The sequence below is a fragment of the Hemicordylus capensis genome, chromosome 1 (genome assembly GCF_027244095.1).
Source record: "Hemicordylus capensis ecotype Gifberg chromosome 1, rHemCap1.1.pri, whole genome shotgun sequence".
Classification (NCBI taxonomy): domain Eukaryota; kingdom Metazoa; phylum Chordata; class Lepidosauria; order Squamata; family Cordylidae; genus Hemicordylus; species Hemicordylus capensis.
The window spans coordinates 355,598,929-355,618,937 of NC_069657.1; the positions used below are offsets into that span (position 1 = coordinate 355,598,929).

Genomic DNA, 20,009 nt, shown 5'->3' on the forward strand with positions numbered 1-20,009 from the left:
ATTAAAACTTCTAAATAGCTAAAAAGCTTGTTTGAAGGGATGTATCTTTAGTTATCTCCTAAAAGCCAACAAGGATGGAGCAACTCTACTCACAGCAAGGAGTGTGTTCCACAGTTCTGGCGCAACTACAGAGAAGGCTTGCCTCTTGAGTCATCATCAGACAAGCCAGCAGCACCCTCAGACGAATCTCCCCTGAAGATCTTAATATGCAGCGGGGTTCATAATGAAAAAGGCATTCTTTTAAATAACTGGGGCCCAAGCCATTAAGGGTTTTATAGATTATTTATTTATTTATTTATTTGATTTCTGTACTGCCCTTCCAAAAACGGCTCAGGGTGGTTTACACAGAGAAATAACAAATAAATAAGATAAGATGTAACCCTGTCCCCAAAGGGCTCACAATATAAAAAGAAACATAAGATAGACACCAGCAACAGTCACTGGAGATACTGTGCTGGGGGTGGATAGGGCCAGTTACTCTCCCCCTGCTAAATAAAGATAATCACCATGTTCAAAGGTGCCCCTTTGCCCAGTTAGCGGGGGTTAACCAGGACTTCGTAATTTGCTCGTTAGACGTATTGGTAGGCGATTCTCACGATCAGTGGAAAGTAAACTAAGGGAGCATAGCTCACTTTCCTCAGACCATGGGAACCACTGGGCTCACAGGCAAGCCCAGTTTCCCCAAAGCAGGTAACCCGCTTAAATACCCCTCCCCTTAGCCCAGGTTAGTGGAGCAAGTGCTCTGCTAACCCAGGTTTTCCAATCATGTATTACTGCAGTGTGACTCCACGCTGCAGCAACACGTGAGGAGACTCCCGGGCTCGGAGGTCTCTCCAGCATGCCCCGCGTGCTTGCATGGGGCATCCTGGAACTTCCAGAGGCCGCGCAGCACCCGATCCCCACAGCCCCCGCCAGCTCCGTGACAGAACCGGCAGTCGTGTGGGCAGCCGAGCCAGCTGCCCAGGGCTGCAGCCTTGATTGTCTGCAGGGAGAGCAGGCTAAGCCCGCTCTTCCAGCAGAACCCCCTCCATTTGGTCTCACTGATCATGAGACTTGCCTCATTAGCTCCTTCCAAGTTGGAGAGGAGAGCTGGTCTTGTGTTAGCAAGCATGACTTGCCCCCCTAACTAAGCAGGGTTCACTCTGGTTGCATTTGAATGGGAGACCACGTGTGAGAACTGTAAGATACTCTGGGAAGAGCAGAAGGTTTCAAGTTCCCTCTGTGGCTTCTCCAAGATAGGGCTGAGAGAGATTCCTGCCTGCAACCTTGGAGAAGCCACAGCCAGTCCATGGAGACAATTCTGAGCTAGATAGACCAATGATCTGACTCAGTATATGGAAGCATCTTATGTTCCTGTGTTGTTTGAGCTATTAATGAACACTTTCTGAGTACAGTTGTTCAGACAGCTGTGAACCCACCTAACTGTACTGTAGTATCATCTAGCCCTTATTTTACTATAGCTACAAAATAAGTAGCTCTGTCTTCTCTCAAACACCCATTACTATTTCCTCATCGTCTCTGAGCATTGAGCCTGCTGCTTCCTTGACTTTCCTCTTATTTAAAATATATCCTTTGTTGTTGTTGTAGTTGCTTTTGGCATCCCTCTCGGTTCATTCTGAGCTTTAGATTCTTCACATCATTTCTACAAAGATTACATCATGTATTCTGGGAAGGGGCAACTGAAAACAAATTACAATGCTGTTTTGTGATACCTAGTTCAAGTTGAGTTTGGCAGAGTACTTATTAATAGGACAACATGATCTAATTGAATTTTTATCTTATTACTTTTGAAAATGTTATCTGGACCTCTGAAAGCAAAAACATCCCAAATCACTAAGGAGTTGTAATCAGAAATCTAAATACACTCTGTATACGTGGGTTCTGCACTTGAGAGCCACATTGTCTATTGGAGCGTCTAAAATGTGGCTTTGCACATTTACACTGTCTAACATTCTTGTCTGCTACACACAGTTTGTTACCAGAATTGGTGAGGAAATATTTTGTTGATTTTAAATGGAACCAGAACTGTGCCTTTAAAAAAAAAATGCCTTGAGATATTTCCATGTAAAATTTCTGTTGTCTTAGGCATTCAGTTCTCGCTTCCAAGTCTTTAAAAACAACAAGGCATTTGACCAATCAAGATCTGATTTACCAAATATTCAGCAAGAAGATTTTAACTGTCAATTTTGTAACACACAATTCTGTTTCTTCCTCCTATAATGACTACACATTTGTCGATAATAGGAATAACAGTGATACAAATAATTTATATTATTGTTTGGTCTATTAAACAATAGTAGAAAGTTTCCTCAGCAAAGCATTTATTTTGGGCTAGTGCTATACAGATCAAATATTTAAAAAATCATTATATTATTTGCAATTATACTTTAGAATAGAAGATCATAACTATTAGTCTCTGAAGAGAGGACTTCTGATTAATCCACTTTCTGTTATGTGCACCAACCAGTTCAACTATAGGAACTATAGGACAAGTTCTCCCGAAGAAAAAAAGTGTCAGCAAATGAAGACGTAATGTAAGCTGATAGGACTGAAGATATAATACTCTCTTTGTCTCCTAGCATCAGTGGCCAAACCCAATTGTTGAATAATTTGTGTGAGAGCACAATTCTGTCTTTCATTGAATTATAAAAGATTTCAGCAGGCTTGTGCATTATTTCCAGTCTAGAATATGAGGCTTCATCGTTTCCCATGTTATAGGAGTGCTGCTATGCAGATGAAGTGATGGGAAATGACCAAAAATATGATTTAACTAAGATTTTGAATTTCATATCTCACATAGCATACAAAATCACAACCCAAGTAAAGAAAAAGAAATGTTATTGGGAGTAGGACTAGCAGTAGTAGAGTTCCTGATTGATTGTAGCCTCAGTGGAACATTATTTTGAACATGCACTGTATTTGTTTGATTGATTGATTTATATACCACCCTTCCAAAAACAGCTCAGGGCAGTTTACATCAAAATAAAAACAATTAATATCAATTAACCATTTAAATCAAAACTATAAAGCAGCATAAAACTAATTAACAGTTAAAACATTCAAACAGTTTAAAAAAAAACCCTGGAGAACCAGGCCGAACATTTACAACAATTAAAACACTTTTCAACCATTTAAAAACCCTGGAAGGCCAGGCCAAACAGATAGGTTTTAAGGGCTATCCTGAAGGCCAGTAATGAACTCAAATTACGGATTTCTGTAAGAAACGCATTCCACCTCTGAGTCGCCCCCAGACAAACTGGTGGTAACTGGAAACGGGCCTCCTCAGATGACCTTAATGTGTGGTGGGGATCATGCAGAAGAATGTATGTATTAGTGTATATGGTAAATACAGTTCCCACCACCACTATGGGTAGAGACACAACAGATCAGTGTACCTATGTTTCCTTGTTGTAGTATGGAAGAGCCATATTGTGTTGTTGTTTGATAGTTCCACTTTAAGTGTGTAGGAAAGAGATTCAAGGAGAACAATATTTTTTTTTTTTAAATACCACTGAATTTTAGCTCTTCGGATATCTCAAAAGTGTCTAAGAAGTAAGAATTAAAACATGTTTTCTGATGATAAAGATAAGGTTTCCAGAAGTTAATTCAAAAAATGTATCAACAAATACCAAAATACTGCCTACGTGGATATTGCTCTAGGCCTTTTCACACAATGCATTCTAAACATAATAAATGAACATTTGTTAATCACGTATTGTGCACAGTCCAGATGTCTTCTTGAAAGCACACTTGTTTTGACCGGATATCAGAGTCTGTGTTAGATATAATATATTGAGGCTATTCTCATGGTGAGAGAAAACCAGGCTAAAGGAGCACAGAAGCTCCAGTGACTGTTGCTGGTGTCTAACTTGTGTTTCTTTTTAGATTGTGATAAAGAACCATTTGCCGGTAGGAGGCTCTCTCTCTTACTTTGGTCTTCCACGCAGAATTTGAACAGCTATCTGTTAGGGATACTCTATCTCTGTGTTTCCTGTATCAAGCTGCAGTTGAGCATCTACAAGACTCCTCCAGTTCTTGTAGGAGTAGTGATGTCATTTGTGATAAGCATTGTGATAAGTGATGACATACTGCGATCGTATTTGTGATAAGCATTCCTTGCCCACATGTCCAAGTTGATGTCCTTGATGGCTGTGAATGCCCAAGCCCATCCATCCATTTATTTATTTATTTATTTTCGTTCAAAAGCACTTGTTTCCCCACTCTACACACTTTGTTCTGAGGTACATACTTAAAAAGAAGTATTAGTGCACACATACTATCTTTTGTTTCAGGGAACTATATTTTAAAAAAAATATCTTAGTGACTGTGTGCATCACCATTGTGAAATACAGTACTAAAGCACACATTCAGCTGCATTTAACAAGCCCCACCCCCCATCAAATGTTGTGTTCCAATAATGAAATTTTATCCTTTTCCCTGCCCTTTCACTTGATATGCCTTGCACTTTTTAATTTTCAATTTTATGCTTTAGAGGTCATGGACACCTCTTCACCCATGCTCAGTTGCACATTTTGCCTTAAAACATGGGTGTGCATGAATGAATAGTAACAAGGCTATCTCTCTGTGCCAAGGCTGCTAATTTATTTTGTGAGGACATTGGCACTGTGTGGGGCTTGTGGGATTATCATACTAAGAATGAGATGCTATTGGGATGCATTTTCTTGTATGATGCAGAATGGCCGTTGCATTCTCTGGAGTCAGATGGATATTAGCACATCACATTTTCTCTACTCACCAACATTTCTAAAAATGAAGAAAGTCTAGCAGAGATTAGTTTTGCCATGGTCCGTGCATCTGACACAGTACAACTGTTTTTAAGATCTCTTTTAGCAACTTACATAGAAAAAGAAGTGTTTTGTTTGTCCTGTAGTCGGTCCAGGCCACATACATCAGCTTGGTTTGGCTCTTTCTCCTGTTTGTATGCAGGTGTGCCCTCACTGTCCTTTTCCATCCACTTGTTAGGAGTCCTAAACATAGAAACCCTCTGACTTGTGGCTTTGGCACTTTTGCTGCAGAGCATATATAACCACTTCAGTCCAAAAGGTTAGAGTGTCAAGGAATTTACTTTTAGTACAGTAGTTCAATAAGTAACTATAGAATTTACTTTACATGCTATCCTTTTTAATTTACAAGTACTTAAAAAAACTCTTGTCTGTTTTTGAACATCAAATGATATATACTTTTAAAATCTAGTTTTTCTTTCTGGGCCATGCCAGTTTGCTTTGCACTATAGACTGACTGAGAGAAGTGTGGAAAGGCCACATAATTTGGTTATTCATGGCAAAGAAGTGATATGTATGTCTATAAGTTTGTATATATTCACTGATTAGTACATATCAAAGTACATGAGATGGAACATGCCATCACAGCAGTTCATGAAAATCGTTATGTTATTGCCTAAAGAGAGATCATCAAGAGATTTGGTACAGGGTGATATCTGTATGCTGATGGCACCCAAATCTTTTTCTCCATTTCAGTGTTAGGAAAAGGCATAACCTCTTTAAATGCCTTCCTGGAGGCAGAGATGGTCTTGATGAGGGATCACAAACTGAGACTGAATCCAAATAAGATGGAAGTAAGAATCCCCCGCTGATATGTTTCCCAGACTATGGAAAACACCTATATCGGGCAGCAGCAATATAGGAAGATGCTGAAAGGCATCATCTCATACTGCCTGGGAGTTGGCAATGGTAAACCACTCCTGTATTCTACCAAAGACAGCCACAGGGTTCTGTGGTTGCCAGGAGTCGACACCAACTCAACGGCACAACTTTACTTTTACTTATTGTGCTGGATCAGAACTCAGGAGACAACAGAGGTGTATCTAGAGAAAATAGCGCCTAGGGCAAGCATTGAAATTGCGCCCCCCTGTCCAAACATCTGACACCCATCTTTCAGATAACTTTACCATAATATTAGTGGAAAAATACAAGTCTGAAGGTCACATACAAGTCACATATCTGAATATGTGTACAGTGACATATTATATTATTATTTTTTTAAAAAATTACCTGTTGCCCCTTCGGGGGGCTTCCTAAAGGCTGTGGGGGGTCTGCAAAGGTTCCCCCTCCCCCCTGCTGGCCTCTAGGGCCTCACAGGGACCATTAAAGCATTGCGGTGGCCATTTTTTAAAAAAATTTTTTTTAAAGGCAGCTGAAAACAAAATGGCCACCACGCATGCTCAAATGGCCTCTGTGAGGCCTGGTATGGCTTAGGGCCTCACAGAGGCCATTTGAACATGTGCGGTGGCCATTTTGTTTTCGGCAGCCTTTAAAATTTTTTTTACAAATTTTAAGAAATGGCACCCCCCTTCAAGTGGCGCCTGGGGCACATGCCCTGCCTGCCCCACCCTAGATACGCCCCTGGGAGACAACCATGATCTTCCTGTCCCGGATGGGGTTACACTCTCTGAGACGGAACAGGTATCAGCCTGGGAGTGCTTCTGGATCCAAACCTCTCTCTGGTATTTCAGGTTGAGGCAGTGGCCAGAAACACTTTCTGCCAGTTTAGGCTGATATGACAGCTGCATTAGTTTCTTAAGAAAATAACCTAAAAACAGTTGTGCATGTGCTGGTAACCTCCAGACTTGATTACTGCAATGCACTCTATGTGGGGCTGCCTTGTACATGGTCCAGAAACTGCAATTGGTACAAGACATGGCAGCCAGGTTGGTCTCTAGGTCATATCAGAGATACCACATTACTTCTATATCATCATCATCATCATCATCATCTTTATTTGTAAGCTGCCCCATAATAAATTTTTCTCTTGTAGTTCAAAAGAACTACACTGGCTACCAATATGTTTCTGAGCAAAATACAAAATGCTGATTATAACCTATAAAGCCCTAAACAGCTTAGGCCCAGGGTATTTATGAAAACATCATTATGAGCCCCACTGCCCATTTAGATCATCCAGAGATGTCCATCTGCAATTGGTTTGTCTGTTGGCTACTTAGGGATGGGCCTTCTCTGTTGCCACCCCAAGGCTTTGGAATGTGTTCCCTGCCAAAATAAGAGCTTCCACTCTCTGACAGCTTTTAAAAAGACTTTTAAAATGCATGATATCAGCTAATTCAAAATGCATTTATTCACCCAAGCCTTTTAACTAGAATTGTGGTAATAAACTGTTTTAATGTTTTAATTTCTGTTTTAATTCTTTTTATGTTGGTTGTAAACTGTTCAGAGACATGACTTTTTGGGGGGTGTACAAATATGCTAAACAACCAACCAAATTAAAATAAAATAAAGAAGGAATAGCCACCTGCTAGCTCATGGGCAGATCCACAGCTCCTAAAGCAGTGTTCACTAGGAATTATGAATATGACGAATATTTATATATGGCTTTTCAACAAAAGTTGCCAAAGCGGTTTACATAGATATAAAGGAAAGAAAGAAAGAAAGAAAGAAAGAAAGAAAGAAAGAAAGAATGAAATGGCTCCCTGTCCCCACAGGGCTCACAGGGAAAACAAAGAAACATAAGAGACACCAGCAACAGCCACTGTGCTGGGGATGGATAGGGCCAGTTGCTCTCCTCCTGCTAAATAAAAATAACCACTTTTTAAAAGTGCCTTTTAACTCAGTTATTGAAGTGCTTGTCCCCATCCACAATAGATGGCTACATGTGCATATGCTGATGTGAAGAAAGGGGAGATTTTTGCCTCAGAGATTAAGGTTTCTTTCTTGTAGGGAAGATTTGCTTGATGTTAGACTGCCTTAGGATTTCATCATTGGTTCAATGCAGTTTTTGAGTCTACTTTGAGCAGCAAAATTAATTGCTTTACCAGACATAGTCACAAGATAGTTCTTTTACTATTGATTGGCAGCAAGCTCTCAGGAGCTTTGAAACAAGCTGACCTCTCCTATCTGTTGGCCTTGTTCTTTTATGTCTCTTTGCTTGATGGGGCAGAGCCAGCATTCCCTGGCATGCTCCCTTTCCTGTTCTTTCCTCCTGAGACCTACAACTCCTAGGAAGACACTGGGGCTATTCTCACAATCTGCAAAAATCGGGCTAGGAGAGCCTAGCCCAATTTTTGCAGATCATAGGAAACACTGGGCTCGGCTGCAAGCCCAGTGGTTCTAGAGCGGGTAACCCCTCTTGAGCGGAGAGCTGGTCTTGTGTGGTAGCAAACATGACTTGTCCCCATAGCTAAGCAGGGTCCGCCCTGGATGCATACGATACGATACGATAAATCTTTATTGTCATTGTCCTGTACAGAACGAGATTGAAAGAATCTACAACAACCCCTACAGCACCTAACAAAAAATAGCTAAATATATCCCAATATCCCCCCCCCATATACCTATTACTCTAAAAAACTCTAAAAAGAAACACTAAGAAACACTGAGAACTGAAAACAAAAACCCCATCAGAAACTGTATTTTACTGCATTCAGAGCTAAAACCGCTTTTGGATAGAAGCTATTTCTCAAGCGGCTGGTCCTGGCCTTTATGACCCCGTACCTCCTTCTTGAAGGCAGAAGCTGAAAGAGATCGTTTCCAGGGTGCGTGGGATCCTGCACTATCTCCACCGCTTTGTTAAAACACCTGGTGGCATAAATTTGGTCTAAAGTGGGAAGAGTACACCCAATTATTCTCTCCGCAGTCTTGACAACCTTGGACAGCAATGCTCTTTCCCTAACTGTGCAACTCCCAAATGAATATGAATAGGAGACTTGATGTGTGAACACTGTAAGATATTCCCTTCAGGGGATGAAGCCGCTCTGGGAAGAGCAGAAGGTTTCAAGTTCCCTCCCTGGCTTCTTCAAGATAGGACTGAGAGAGATTCCTGCCTGCAACCTTGGAGAAGCCACTGCCAGTCTGTGAAGACAATACTGAGCTAGGTAGACCAATGGTCTGACTCAGTATATGGCAGCTTCCTATGTTCCTAACCCCGCTCAAGAACTCCTCCCCTAAAACCAGGTTTATGAAGCAAGCGCTCCGCAAACCTGGTTTTCTAGATCGTGAGTAGCTGCAGTGCAGCTTCGCGCTGTACCTAGTCACGAGGAGACCCCTGGAGGGAAGGCGAAAAGCCACTTCCCAGCTCCGGGGGTCTCACCAGCATGCCTTGCGTGCTAGCGTAGGGCATGTTGGAGCTTGCAGGGGCCAATTGGCCCCCGCTCCCCCCAGCTCCGGCCTGCTCCATCTTGGAGCCGGCAATCATGTGGGCGGCCGATCCTGCTCACCCTGCAAAACTGGGTCTCACGGATCGTGGGACCCGGCTCACTGAGGTGAAGGCTTTCCCTCTTTGGGTAGGGTTGTGCACAGACACTTTGGTGTGGTTCAGTCCGAATTTGGACTGAACTGTGGGTATGCAAACCAGTTTTGTCGAACCGATCAGCTGGGCCATTTGGTTTAATGAACCAGCTTGAACTGATTTGAAGTGTTTCACAATCAAACTGCTTGAACAGGCTTGGTTCACAGCCCGGTTCATGGTGGTCCATTTTGCAATTGAACCAGTTCTGCACATGCCTATCTCTAGGTTATCTGACTGCTGTTTCATTCAGGCCCTTGTCAGACTTTTCCTTCACACCTGGCATCTACTGCTGGACAAGACAGAAAGATTCAGCAATTTCCGACTCTCTTTGGTTGAAACAAGGGATTGTGTGTCTGTGTCCACCAAGGAAAAGCAGATTTTTTTTTCTAGTATCAAGCAGATCCCGCCCCCTCCCCACTTGAATTAGGGAGGATACAACAGTTTAAGAAACTATGGTTGTAGGGACGTACATATATAAATAAGTGTAAAGAGAATGTAAAGATAATTTTTGAAGCAGATTACCTCAGCACCCTTCTGCATGGTAACCCAGTTTCGTAGAGATTTCCACATTATTATTATTATTATTATTATTATTATTATTATTATTATTACTGCTGCTACTACTACTACTACTACTATTATGTGTTTGTGCAAAATTCCATCCAAAATCAGTTGGGGTGTGTGTGTGTGTGTGTAATTATTTTCAGAATTAGGGCCTAAAATTTAATGTTTTCCATCCCTGGAAAATCTGGCTTAATATTAACCAGAAGTGATGGAAAAAGAGGCGGTGGGAGGAAGAGTTGAACGTCAGGCTCTGAAGTCTGTAACCACATGATTTTTGACCATGAATGTTATAATTTGTTCACATTTATTCAGAATGCATTTCCGTCTGTGGGTCCCTTGCAAAGTCTTGTCTGACAGTATCCATAGTTCTAAACTGGCTTGAGTGAGCAGGGTTATGAAATATTTCTTCTCAGTGATTGTAAGCCAGAGTAGGGTTTTTTGGTTGTATTGAGATGGTATTAAATATAAATTTGTCATGTGCCATTAAGAAAAAAAATCAATTCAAAACTGGTTCTGATCATGTACATTTTGTTATGTGCTTTTCACTGTAGTTATCTGCTTGAAAACACGTTTGCACCTTAACATGGATTATTCTACCAAGTTAATGTGTACAAAATGTGTACAAAATGTAAAAAGGTTTAATTACGTCTTTTTTGAAGTAGACAAAGTAAATTCAAATATTTATTATTATTATTTTATTTATGGCTTCCAACTCACCAGGAAAGCCTAGGACAGAAAAGATGAAGTTGTCTTTCTTATTTCACTGGTGTATCTGGTTACTGGGTCATCCAGGCCTAGTGCTGTTCAAGGCTTGGAGAAGATCATGCTAGTTTAACTGTACACACAAACACCTGCTGTAAAGAGAAAATGTCCCCTCCAGTTCTTCACATGGCCTTTACCATCCCAAGGCCTTCTTGGCTTCTCTCTAAGAGGCAGTACAGTATACCGGCTGTATATAACATACTGTATTTATTATTGTGACAAATGATGAATGTTTGTGACTCTGCCAATGACACAAAATGGATATAAATTTTCCATCTTGTGAGAAAAATGAGTCGTCCCAGTTACTATGAGTAGTTGCTTTTGGAAGGTTTTTTGGCTCTTAAACCTAGATGCAAGAAGTTGTTCAGACTCATAGAAGAGTTTCCTATTCGCCCAATTACACTTCTGATTCTTTTTTTTAAAACAGCTGATCCATGTGCCACAAGTCAAAGAACTTCTAAATGCCCCTCCATTTGAAAAACAATTTGCCATTTAGCATTGGTGGAGGATTTGTTATTTGAGAAAACAGATCTGAAGCAACATTGGGCTCAGGAAACAAGTTTCATTATTCTTTAAATTTTATCCTTGGGCTTCAAGTAAACCTGATCAATTTAGGGTTTAGAGAGCCACAGTAATGTATCTTACATAAATCTGTAGTACAAAAGACATGTGGGCTGTATGATCAAAGATTTTGCTTCTAGGTAGTGGTGTGCACAAAACTGGCTGGCCTGGTTCAGTTCGAGTCCAAACTGGACCCGGACTGGACTGGGTCAGTTTGGTTCTGCACCCCTCGAATCCCCCCATTTGGTCCGGAGGGTTCACAATCTTTAAAAAAAATTATACTCACCCCCTCCGGGGGGGTTATCTGAGGCCACGGGGGGTCTCTAGAGGTCCCCCTTTCCCCCACTGGCCTCCATTATGTGGCAAATAGCCATTTGGGCAGTCTTCAGTCCATTCCAGGCCTCACCCCCATCGCAGTGACCATTTTGGACGTCATGACCCAAGCCACACAGAGGCCCATTGGGCATGCACGGCAGCCTCCAAAATGTGCACTGTAATGGGGGTGAGGTCCGGAACGAAGACCATCCAAACAGGGCGATCGGCCATATAATGGAAGATGGTGGGGAAGGGGGGAACCTCTGGAGATGGGAGCTTTTTTAAAAAATAAAGATTGCGAAAGCCCCAGGGTGGGGTGGGGGTTCAGTTTGGTATCAGACTAACCCGAACCTGTTCTGCATCGAACTTGTTCACACATCTCTACTTCTAGGCCTCTGCTTCTATTTAGTTTACTATAATGTGCCCCAGATTAGATTACTGTGGCTATTTCCAGAGGGAGAACTTCTGTGCTTATTTGTGTGGCTTTCCTAATTGAACAGCATGCAGAGAAGAAATGGAGCTTCCACACAGAGACATTCTCATGGGGGTTATTGTACTCATGGTACTACTTGCTGTTTGTACTGGGGAGTAGAATACCAGTTGATTATCTGCTCCTCCCTCTCCTTCCACTGCACCTCCCACTGTCCCCACTTCCCTGTGGAATCCAAGAGAAGGAGTTGTGCTATGCAAGGACAGTGGAGTGGAATCAGGAATATTAATAGTTTAGTGAAATAGATATTATGTACAGAGAGGCAAGAGCAGACTGCTTTTCTGTGCTCTTTCTGCTGGCTGTTTGATAGCCATGCTTCAACTCCAGGATTGGAATACAAGTAACTAAAGCCCCATTCAAAAGCTGGCTTGGATCAAGAGAATGGATTAACAAAAAACACCACATTCCCCACTGAGACTGTATTTTAAAAATAAAATAAAATTATGTTGTGCACTTCTAGTTTATTGAACTTTAGCAGCATCCCCCCACCCACTTCTCCTGAGACTTCCATGGAGCTTGGAATAGAAGGGACAAAAGAAACTATGAAGCTTTTCTCATGATCAGTGAGAAGAGCTTTGGGGCTAACTGCAGGGAAGGAGGGTTTACCTTACCTTCCCCGCAGATGATCACAGCGAGGTCACGTGGCGGGTGGATTGCCCACCCAGATGAGCGGTGGCTGTCCTGCGAGGCCGGCCTGCACCGTGCTCGGCTGCACTGCTGTGTGGTGCCCTGCCCCTCCCCATTGCCCCAATAATGCACCAACGAAGTGCTCAGTGCATTACTGGGTGCCTCCCCCCACCGAGTGTGTCAGCTGTGGTCCACACACAGTCAAGAAAACAGGGTTAGGAGAGCGCTCGCTCTCCCTTAGCCCAGTTTCTGCTGTGCGTGTGTGAATCGCCTCTATGTTTTATTTGGTTTTAAGTGTCTTCTGGCTCTCTAGACACTGGTGCTGATCTTTAATTGATGACTTCCTTAAATTACACACCGTCATTCCCCTGCCTTCCAAACATTTGCCATAATGAATTGGGTGCAATCCTATGGACACTAACCTGGAATTAAATCCCGCTGAACATAGTGGGACTTGCTTCTGAGTAAACATGCATAGATTATGCTGCTGAGACCATTATTTTCTGCTTTTTATGTTATATTTCTGCTTTTTCGCTCTTTTAGATGAGTGATGTAGCAAAAAATCATAATAGCACTAGAAGGATTTTCTAGACTACTGCTAAAACAGTTCACTAGATTGTAGTAAGTAATCACTGAAATACCTTTAACTTATTTTATTTCTTGACATAATGGAACATAAATTTCAGATATGGTTAGAGATGTGCATGAATGGCTCATGCACAAGCTGGAAGGGTGGGGAGTGATTCCCTTAAGGAGCCAGTAAGATGCTCCTTACCTGTTCCTCCCCGCCCTGCTGCTTTTCCCTGCTGCTTTTCCCTGCTGCTTTTCCTCAGCCAGCCACGCAGCACTGTTCTCTGCAGCCTCCGTGTGGCATCAGCACGCACATGGGAGGTGTGCATGCATGCCGGACATGTTCGTGCCGATGCCATGTGGAAGCTGCAGGGAACAGTGCTGCAGTCCCGCTTGTTGGGGACCAGGTGCCATGCTGCAGTCCCGCTTGTTGGGGACCAGGTGCCCAGAAAAGCAGCAGGGTGAGGAGGACAGGTAAGGAGCTCGTAAACAGCTCCTTAGGGGAACCGCTCCCTGCCCCATGGAGCCCGCTCAAATGCTGGTGTCTGAGTCAGTTCGACACTTCCCAGAAGGCATCAAACCGGCTTGTGCACATGCCTAGATATGGTAGCCTCTTCTTATACCATCCACTTTTCAGGCAGCTATGGGAGGGGATTCTGTAAAAGTAATCTTCAACCTTTGTGGTTTTTAATAACTTCTTGTTTCTTGTCAGAATTGCACAAAAGTTGAATCATAGAATATTAGAGTTCCAAGGAACCATGGAGGTCTTCTAGTCCAGCCCTCTACTCCGTGCCGGAAACTGCTGTTTGAAAACATCTTGAGAAGGAAAGACCACCATTGCCCAGGGCAGACTGTTCCACTTCTTAATTTCTAGCCTAAATCTGCTTCCTTGTAATTTCATCCTTTGGTTCTAGTTCTGCCCTCAAAAGCAACACAAAACATGTCCGCATGTCCTTCTGTGTGACAGCCCTTCAGATATTGGGCTGTATTATATCCCCTCTTCTCTTTTGCAGGCTAAATATAAGTCTTTCAAACTTGCCTCATAGGAAAATGACTTCCACACTCCTCCCTATCTTTATTATCCTCCTCTGAACCAGTTTATCAGTGTCCATCCTAAAGTATGATATAGTATTCCAGGTGAGTTCACCATCTGGCCAGTGTAGAATACAATGAAATTATTACTTCTCATTATCTGGATTCAATGTGTCTGTTGATGCAGCTCAATATTATATTGCCTTTTTTAGTAGCTGCAACGCACTGCTTGCTCAGACTCATGGTATTGCCCAGGTACTGTAGCTAAGCCAGGTCTTCTTCACCTTGTACTTCTGCATTTGATTTTCTTATGTAAACTCAGGGCTTGGTGTCATCTGCAAATTGGATAACCAAATTATTTTAAAAGATGTTGAATAGCACAGGCCTCTGTCCTGTGACACTCCACTCAATACCTTCTTCCAGGTGGTGCTTTAATGAGCACTTGGGTATGGTTGTTCAACCAGCTATGAATCCATTTAACAGGAGTATCATGTAGCCAATATTCTACCATCTTGTCAATAAGGATGTCATAGGAGACATTTGTGAAATGTTTTATTGAAATCAAGATATCCTGTGTCCACAGGATTTCCATGATCTACTAATCTAATAACATTATCAAAAAAAGAAGAGAAGATTAGTCTGGCATGACTTGTTCTTGTCAAACCCATTCTGACTCTACTAATCTTTACAGTCTTTTCTAAGTGCCCACTGATGGACCAGTTAATAATTTGTTCTAGAATCATGGCAGGTATGACTGGTCTGCAGTTTCCTGGCTCCTCTTCTCTCTCTCTCTCTCTCTCTCTCTCTCTCTCTCTCTCTCTCTCTCTCTCTCTCTCTCTCTCTCTCATTTTGAAGGTAGGGGCAACATTTCCAGTCTCCTGGTGCCTCATCCATTCTCCAGAAGTTCTCACATTACAGGCAGTGGCCAACATGATGTGCAGTGTCTCATCTGTGGTGCAAATCGCACCAGGCTGCTGTGGACATGCAAGACACCCTCAATATGTGGGATGAGTTTATCTGAAACTGTTATGAGCTTAAAGATTCTAGTAGGTGGTTATCTGTGTTTTAATTCGTGGTTGTTTTTGTTACTGCTGAAATACTGAAATCTTAAGTTAGTATTGTTTTCATGAGATGTTTTACTTTTTTGTATTGTTAGCAAAACTCTTGTGTAAGGGTGCGTTGCAGCACTCAGGGACACCTCACCAAGGAAATACCAATACTTATGGGAGTCAGACAGGGATGTATTCTGGCTCCACTGCTATTTAACTTTTATATTAACTTTCTTGTCTCCCATCTAGATAATTTAGACCACCATCCACCAAAATTAGCAGACAGACATCTTGCTATACTTCTATATGCAAATGATGCTGTTATTCTCTCACAAACTCCAATAGGTCTAAGAAGAACATTGCTCTTGCTACCTATTGCAAAGAACAACTTTTAGATATTAATTATAACAAAACTAAGATCCTGGTGTTTGCGAAGAGACCAAAGATTCATTTAGAACTGGTCACTAAATGGGCACAGGTTAGAAGAAGTTAAGTATTTCAAATACCTTCGCATAATATTTCAGTCCTCAAGCAGAAGGGGTGCACAAGAGAATATGTAAGGCAGAATGCACACAAGAGTGCACAAGCAATCCAATCATTCCATTGCTCCATGGGTGCCCAATTTATCCCCTCTGCAATAAAACTCTTTTTGGCCAAAGTACGAGCAAAGCTCCTTTATGGCATTCAACCTGGCACATACTGTACTCCAACTTCTCTAAGCTGGAAACTGTGCAATCTAAGTTCCTGAGGAACATTTTTCAGGTACCCCAGTGTGTGCCCAGTGCTGTCCTATGTCTGGAAGTAGGACTGCTTGAAATAGAGGCCAGAGCATGGATCAATATCTTTGAATTCTGGCTGAAGCTGGTTTTCCACTCTGCAGGTTTAGCTCCACTTATGCTAAAGGACATCTAGCACTCCAGGTGCAAAAGAGAGCTGGATGAAGGGCTGCAACATTATGATTTCTCCCCTTTCACACTGATAACTTTGGGATATGAAAATTCCAGGGTCAAATTCAGACAAAGAATATATGACATGGCGTGTTAAATTGATCAGGGGTCTATTCCTGTTGGTGTCCATTTGGGCAACCAAGTTCTGAGTTTCAAACCCGCCAGATACCTAAACCAGATAACTGTGCCAAAATATCACAGAGGTTTGACACAGGCATGATGCAATGCCTTGCAAACAGCAATCCTGTAAGGGAGATATTGAAAAATCCCCTATAAAGAACGTACTTGTCCCTGCAAATCAGGAGATATTGGAACAGCTCATGTGCTCCTTTATTGTCAGTTTTATCAAGATATACGGCATAAATATATAACCCCTTTTATTAGTTGCCATCCCAGCTGTACAGATTCTTTTTATCTTGATTATCTTTTAACAGACCAGAATAATCTGAGATCTTATAATGTGGCTAAGTTCTGTTTAATAGCCAATAAAATTTGCCAGGATTTCATTGAGAATCATTGTTAACTGTGTTTAACTGTGTGCATAACTACTGTATCATAACCTTGTAGGTTTATTTTGCTGGGCTTTTGTTTGTATATTGTGCTGGTCAGTGAGTGTAATCAAGGAATTGAATTGATTTGATTTGATTACAAATAAGAATGATTACAAGAAAAATATATTTTAATTGTTCTAGCAGTCATTTAGAAGGCATGCTTGTTATTGAAACGGCTGGTTTACTAAATGAGAAGCTTAAATTAAGTTATTCAAATCTGACTTTTGGTTGGCGGTTTAAATCTTATATAAATCTTGCTTTTGAAGAAACCGACCCTGGGTTTTGTCATTCATGTGTCCTCAGATGTGTACTATCATGCAGGCTGTTGTGGCGATATGCTTTGGTTTAAAATGCTCTCTGGTGGTCTGCTTGCACTAAAATGATCTTGAAATTCTGTTGCCTAAATTCTACTATTTATTTATCTAATATATCTCAAATCTCTGCTTTGTTGATAATATATTTCTCTCTGTTTATTCCGTAGTTCTTGGATGCTCTGAGTGTCGCATGGTGCTCTCCAACCCCACAGGAATTTTTACCTCTCCCTGCTTTCCTAATGATTACCCCAATGGTCAAGCATGCAAGTGGACCATCAGGGCTCCTTCTGGATTCATAATTCAGATAACTTTTGTTGATTTTGAGATCGAAGAAGCTCCAAACTGCATGTATGATTTCCTGACAATAGTCACTGGAGACAAAAAATTTCCTTTTTGTGGTGTCACTGCCAAAGGTTTATCGTTTAATTCATCTGGGAATGAAATGATTGTGTCTTTTACAAGTGACTTTAGTATCCAAAAGAGAGGCTTCAATGCCACTTATACCCGAGGTAGGTGTCTATAAGATTTTCACCCCTTTTTATATTCATAGGCATTTAGACTTTTTATGTTCAGAGTGTACCTTTTGAAGTTGGGATTTAAAGAAGTGCATCTGTGTTGAGAAACAGAAGTTAAGATCTGTTACATCTACAACAGAATCCTGTATGTTTAGTCAGAAATAAATCCTACTGTGTTCAATGGGAATTACTTTCAAGTATGTGTTTATAGGATTTCAGCCTTAGCTAATGTTAGCTCAGGCCCCAGATCAGGCTAAGGAAAAGAACATCTTGGGAGGCATTAGTTAAGAAAGAAGTTGAAAGCAAAAGTTTCACTTACTTACTTAGCCAAATTATATGCCTTACCAATAAATCTGAGTCTTAGCAGACAGGCTTTTAAGAGACTGTGTGGGAAAGGGACCTCACTACTCCTGCGGCAGACATCCAATGGAATTGAATTTGCATCTCCAAAAAGAATTCCTCCATCAGTTTGGAATTAAGGAAGTCTCAGTACCTTTTTTCATTGATATATGACATTGGCAGATTTAATAGTAAATTATCAATTGTACACTTCAGGTATGGGAAATGTTCTGTCCCAGAGGTATAACTTCTGCACATTTGGTGGGTGGTGTCAAACAACTCAGATAATTTGGATCCAGATTGTCAGTACTGTCTTTACAAACTATATTTGAACTTAATTTCTTTGATCTTCATGATCCTTACATGAATTTATTAATTGCAGCTAAAATTGTCTGGGCAAGATGTTGATTTGAAAAGTTCTAATTTTCCCTCGATCAGTGAATGGCTATTGATATCTCTAAGTGTAACTGTTACTGATAAGCTAACAGATACAGTGAGAACAGAGGTCTGGTTTTGTTATTAGTTTAAATCCAATAGGACCTGGTTCATGCAACCATTTGAATCTAGGTTTAATGTAGGTTATCAACATTAGTGTGATTGTGTGAATTCACACCAAGCTGTTTTATGGTCCAAGATGAATCTCAGATTCCCAGTTTGGTATGGTTTCACACAATCATGCTAATGTCAGTAATCCACATTAAATCTAGTTTCAAATGGTTGTGCGAAAATGGCCTACATAAATGACCTATTGACGTACATTGGATCACATGTGCACATATCAGATTGGAAAGACATTTATTTCTGTAACTTACTTTATTGTCTGAGTTCAGACACTATGCAACATAGTGGTTTGTTAAGCTAATATGTTGAAGCCTGGGTTAGGCTGCTCATGTAGAGCGCTGGGATCGCTTCTGATCCTGGTGCTCTCACCCTGCCTAACCCTACTTTTTGCCTTAACACCAGTGCCACGGTCGTATGTACACTCGGGCTGTCCGAACATACAGCATTCTGGGCAGCAAGAGCACCCGGCTGAGGGAGGATGTGCACTACCAGGAGTGCAGTGCATTAAGGGATACCAGATGATTTACTCCTCTGTCTCCCTGTCACACACCGCAGTACTGCTTGTGTGTGATGGCGAGCTGCAGGGCAAACTGTGGGGGAGGGATCATGTGTGGGGAAGCAGGCTCCCGTCTTCCTCTGTGCCAACCCTCCTCCCCTCAGCTGCATTTCAGGTCATGTGTACAACCGCATTATGTCTGAATTTGAGCCTGCTCGCAAAGCATTGTCTGAGGCTAATAAACCAGATTCTGAAACCACAATTTGAATTTCATTTACAAACCACAGTTTGTTGCATCTACCACAGTAGGGTTGTTACTTCACCCTAAGAGGTTGCTGCCCCATGGAGACAGAGTTAAAATAATTTTATAAAGCTAGGTTCTGAGCAGTGCGGAAACAAAAGCAGGCAGGCAACTTTGAAACAGAGCCTGCACTTCTGGAAGTTTAAACCCTAGTGTGGGTTCTTAATTACCAAATCATGTTATGTCTGAATTCAGCCATTGTGTTATTTATGTGATGCTTATACTTTTGAAAAACAATCATAACTGTTTTAAAAATGCATTTTATTAACGATGAACACTAAAATTTTCTAACTGGTTACTCACCAGTTTTATTTAGTTATTTTATTAGAGCTATTCTGGAAGCAATTTTATTTATTTATTATTCAATTTATATACTGCCTTTCATAAAACTCATCCCGAGGCTGTATTTTAACAATTGTTAAAATACAATAAAATTCCATAAAATCCCATTAAAATATTAAAACCAATTAAAAACTTTATTTATGTATTTATTACATTTTACCCTATTCTTCCTCCAAGAAGCCCAGATCAGTGTACATGCTTGTGTTTATCCTCACAACAACCCTGAGAGGTAAGTTAGGCCCAGGGTCACCCGGTGCAATCATTTAAATGAGAGAAAAAATTGATATCACATACCAGTTAAGAGTATTTTGGTTTTCCATGTTGATGTTGTGAAATGAACATACAATACTTACATATTTAGAAGAAGTGATTCTGTATCCAGACTAACATTCTAGCT

At 41.3% G+C, this 20,009-nt stretch overlaps 1 protein-coding gene across 7 annotated transcripts in view; it reads left to right on the forward strand.

The window, feature by feature from the left end:
* ADGRG6 (adhesion G protein-coupled receptor G6) overlaps window positions 1-20,009 on the forward strand; it is a 185,804-nt gene that overhangs the window by 47,570 nt on the left and 118,225 nt on the right. For 5 of the 7 annotated variants that reach the window (XM_053290074.1, XM_053290064.1, XM_053290054.1 and 2 more), the window contains one exon: window positions 17,226-17,567. In XM_053290074.1, coding sequence (XP_053146049.1) covers window positions 17,226-17,567 — 342 coding nt within the window. Of the gene's footprint in view, window positions 1-15,127; window positions 15,248-17,225; window positions 17,568-20,009 lie in introns of those variants that run through there. The other 2 variants (XM_053290084.1, XM_053290103.1) reach the window with 2 other exon arrangements.